Genomic DNA, 4,069 nt, shown 5'->3' on the forward strand with positions numbered 1-4,069 from the left:
TGCGTGCATTGGCTGACAGAGTAAATTTTGTTGGTCGGTAGAATCCCTTTTCGCTGATGATTAAAAATAACGTGATTTTAACATGTCCGCCTTATGAACCCAGATTAATCCTATCCCGTCCCTGTAGAAAATGGCTTTTGGCTGCATTTGTTGGTGATCGCTCAGAGAAGGTACAGAATGCAGCGGTAGAACTCACCTCTCAAAACTCGTTTTTTTACCCTTTTATTTTTTCGGTGAATCACTCAAAGACCTGTTGACAGCCTTTAGCCGTGTCAACATCGGGTGTTACAACGGTTCGCTTATATCTACTTTAGTTAAGAGAGCTGTGGTGGAAGTTAGGCAATTGCATTCCACCCGAATGTCATGCATCGACAGGCAACGATAAACCTTGAAGACATCAGGTGACTTCTGTTGAACGAATAAGTGTACCACTGGTTAGCCGAACGACCTAATCACTTCTGCCCTCCCCTACGCACACTTGTGAGGCTCCTCCGTTTCGTTTCTCTGAAGCCTATCCTCCTTGACTACACTCTGTGCGATTGATGGCATTGTTTCCTTCTTAATGGTGAAATAATTTCCACCGAGGTCTGTCCGCTTGACGCTGTAAAAATCGACTATTTTAGATGCAGCCATTACTAGTGATTTAGTTGTGAAAACATTTTTTTTCTGCCTGACAATGCAGCACTCCTTATCGTTCAAAGTACCTTCTTGAGGACCTTATAACATTCTGGGGAGAAAATACCATGTTGTCTTACTTCTTTCATTCCCACCATACTTCTTCGAGTAGCGGCCTTATCCTTTTCTTGCCAAAAAAAAAAAAACTACCGCTCAAAACATAAATGACATGAGCGGACCTAGTTGGGACTAGGTTCGTTTTTTTTACTTCTGGATACAAAACTTCTTAAAAATATGGATCTTCCTAGGCCTTATAAGGTTGGACCGGCAACTTTTCAAACGACTTAGCTATCCTACATTTATGTACTTGCTTCCCATTGCAGAGACTTCAAAATGCTGTTAGGAAACAAACTTGGTACATGCCTCCTTATATCACTAGAATAAGACCGTATTCAGTGAAATTGTTGCTTGTCTTGACAACTCTTGTGAATCATAACATTATCAACGATAGATATCAACATATTCTTCGTTGACTTTTAAAGATGTACCTGCCACGACAGCCGAAGGTGTTAAAATCGAGAGAGAGGAAATGCTAGGGTTGCCATGTTCATCCAGTCCTGAGTCGTTCTAGCTCTATGAGAATGGGCAGAATCTTGCTGTGAAACATCCAAGCAAGCCCCTTGATGCAGGACTTGGCAACCGACTATTGTCTGGGTGTAGATTGCTGCATCCATTCTAAGAACGCATGAAAAGTGAAAGAAAAACGTACTGTTTTGAAGTTAATGAGAATTTATAAAGGTTGGGTGTGGATGGTTCTAGAAATGTGAAGAAAACATCCTTATTTCAACCTGGAAGGACATTAGTTTAGAGTTTCTGCAGCTGGAAACTAAGGTGAAAAAAATAATGGATGCTCTCTCCTCGTGTCCGTGGTTAATGTAAATCTATAAAATTTTCTCTCCTTTCTCCTACAGAAAGCCGTCAGTCGTTATGAAACTCTGATCGGTAGTTGTACAAAACTCTCCATTCATCCCCGTCGCTACATCTCCCGCAAATACAACGACACCGAGGTCGACCAAAATTTAACGTGTATGGCGCGGAGGAATTTCAGGTCTGCTCGACTCAAGCCATCCTACCCGCAGTATTATGCAGTAGAGTCGCTGGAGAAGCACTTTTCTCAATTCCCCGGTTATTTGGCCAAAGCAAATTCTAAAATGGCTATTTCCCATATCCACTTGGGGGTTCGTCGGTTAGGCGGGCCCTGGCCCAACTCCGAAATGAATGAGTCGTGTGAGTGACTCATTTAGGTAATGTTTACTTTTCGGTGTAGGCGTAGCGCCTTGAAAGGTTTCCTGTTAACCTACAGAAGGTCTGAGTGACTATAGGCATCGACACCAAGTTAATGAGAACTTTACCGCTTTGGTTATAAGGGGACAATTGAAGAAGATGTATTTGCAGCAAACTGGAGCTTCTCTTATTTATGGTAATGTCTACTGGAGTTATGGTTGGGAATTATGACCACCACGTCATTCGTATGCCAAACTGCATTCAAAAAGGACTGATTTGGGCAACAAAACTAAGTGGATCACTCCCAGAAAAAGGTGGCTTAATCCGTGAGGAGGGAGAAACATAACTTCCTCTGACTGTGATATGAAATTTTCTTGTCCTTAGCGAGATCGCGGTTATTTTGTTTCAAATCGTTTAAATTATTGTTGGTCATATTACAGAATCTAGGGCTGGGGATGATTATCAAAAGTAATCTAATTTTCGATAGCTCTTCAGCTGCTACTCCCTACGGGTTCAACTATCTAAGACAATTGTGAAGCTTCAGTGTGGTATCCAGGCAATGAAATCAGGCGACTTGATTACTTGAACGACTTTACCTTCCATTGACGTTAAGGAAGGACTGTAGTTACTTATGGAAATGTAGGTCAGAGAACGTTAAACAGCCACTTCAATTCATTGTGACCTCGTTTCTGATACTTTTAACCAACTATAACTTCATTTATTCTTCTTTTTTACAGATTTGCTGATTGCGATCCCCTCGGGCATAAAGATTTTGGCCGAAGAGGTTTGGGGTGCCATACGCGGCCTTGAGACTCTTAGTCAGCTTTTGTGGTGTTCCCCTAGCGGATCCACAGTAATTTGCTAGCTTCTTGTCTTGTCTACTATTTTCATTATTCACTAACCTCCTAGTGACTTCTATAAATTTAGGCATGTTTAATTTGATTGGACCTGTTGTAGAGTTTGTGGCATATACTTTAGTGTAGAAAATTCATTCAAAATCGGATTTTGAGCACAGCTGTCTCTAAGAGCAGTTCTTGATGTTCTCTTAGTACTATAAGGTGACGTGTAGGTGAGTCCCCCAAGAACGTCAAAAAGGTCAATTCAGACGAGTCTGGGGTTAACGTAATCAAGAAGATTCTCCATCACTAATTATATGAGAATAAGTACTTTTTAAAAGCCGGATAAATCTCTCGAATGAGGATTTGACAGCTGCCTGTCAGCGGTTGGAAGCAAGCTGTTTACGTTTTTCTAGAACCTTAATGGTATGCAGAAATGCTCTCGACACGTTGGACAACGTCATCACGCCCGCAGTCAGGCCATTTTTACCTTTCATATGGACAACTTGCCAGATTTCTTGTCAGCTTTTAAATTTCGTTCACCTACTTTTTTCTCTTTTTCTATTTTAGATATTCATTAACCAAACCTTCATAAGAGACTACCCCAGTTTTCCCCACAGGGGTCTGCATTTGGACACATCGAGACATTACATATCAAAGCACAAAATTCTCATGAATTTGGTGCGTTTTTAAGCATGGAAATCTTTTAACCTCCACAAAAAATAAGTGCCACTGGTCAAGATTGACGGTATTACCTAGCAAAAAACATCAAATTTATAAAAACCACAAGTGCATTTTTTAATTCGTTAAAATAATTATAATGAAAACTAATAAACCTTTCCAAAATTAGACGCAAACCTGCTTCTTCTAGAAGCAAAAAGACTTACTCCTCACCAAATCTGTGTCTACCTCGCTTTTATTTCCCAACTGTCTGATCGGTTTCTCCTATGATTCGCTGCTACCGAGAAAGGGTAGAGATCGTTACTTGGGTCGAGGCTGTAGCTCTTTTCTCTCTCTCCCTCCCTCTCTTCCTCCAATTCCTTATCGCCAATCTCTCCCCTCAATGACTGGGTCCTGTTGTTTCTGAGGCGGTTTTTCTTACACATCTTTAAGTTTTTCTTTGTCTTAGCATGATTCAACCCCAGATTCGAGCAAAGTGTTTAAACTGCCACCTCACCTTTTACAAAGTAAATAAAGAGCTTTCGTACCTTTGCAAATGATTTGAAGTTTGTGAAGCATAGAAACTCAAGACACAAAATGTGTAAAAAATGATAGAAGGAACAATTAGGAGTAGTAAACTGACCAACAAGTGCAACTTCCTTGTTGTACATGCG

The 4,069-nt window shown here is 40.7% G+C and overlaps 1 protein-coding gene across 1 annotated transcript in view; it reads left to right on the top strand. All coding sequences in view use genetic code 11, as the record gives it.

Annotated features, from left to right (window-relative positions):
• EGR_03689 (Beta-hexosaminidase subunit alpha) overlaps positions 1 to 4,069 on the top strand; it is a gene marked incomplete at both ends in the record, with an annotated part of 34,695 nt that overhangs the window by 22,651 nt on the left and 7,975 nt on the right. The window contains 3 exons of the mRNA XM_024492938.1: positions 1,587 to 1,902; positions 2,637 to 2,752; positions 3,306 to 3,416. Coding sequence (XP_024352595.1) covers positions 1,587 to 1,902; positions 2,637 to 2,752; positions 3,306 to 3,416 — 543 coding nt within the window. The remainder of the gene's footprint in view (positions 1 to 1,586; positions 1,903 to 2,636; positions 2,753 to 3,305; positions 3,417 to 4,069) is intronic.

The sequence above is a fragment of the Echinococcus granulosus genome (genome assembly GCF_000524195.1).
Source record: "Echinococcus granulosus chromosome Unknown EG_S00020, whole genome shotgun sequence".
In the NCBI taxonomy this organism is placed as follows: domain Eukaryota; kingdom Metazoa; phylum Platyhelminthes; class Cestoda; order Cyclophyllidea; family Taeniidae; genus Echinococcus; species Echinococcus granulosus.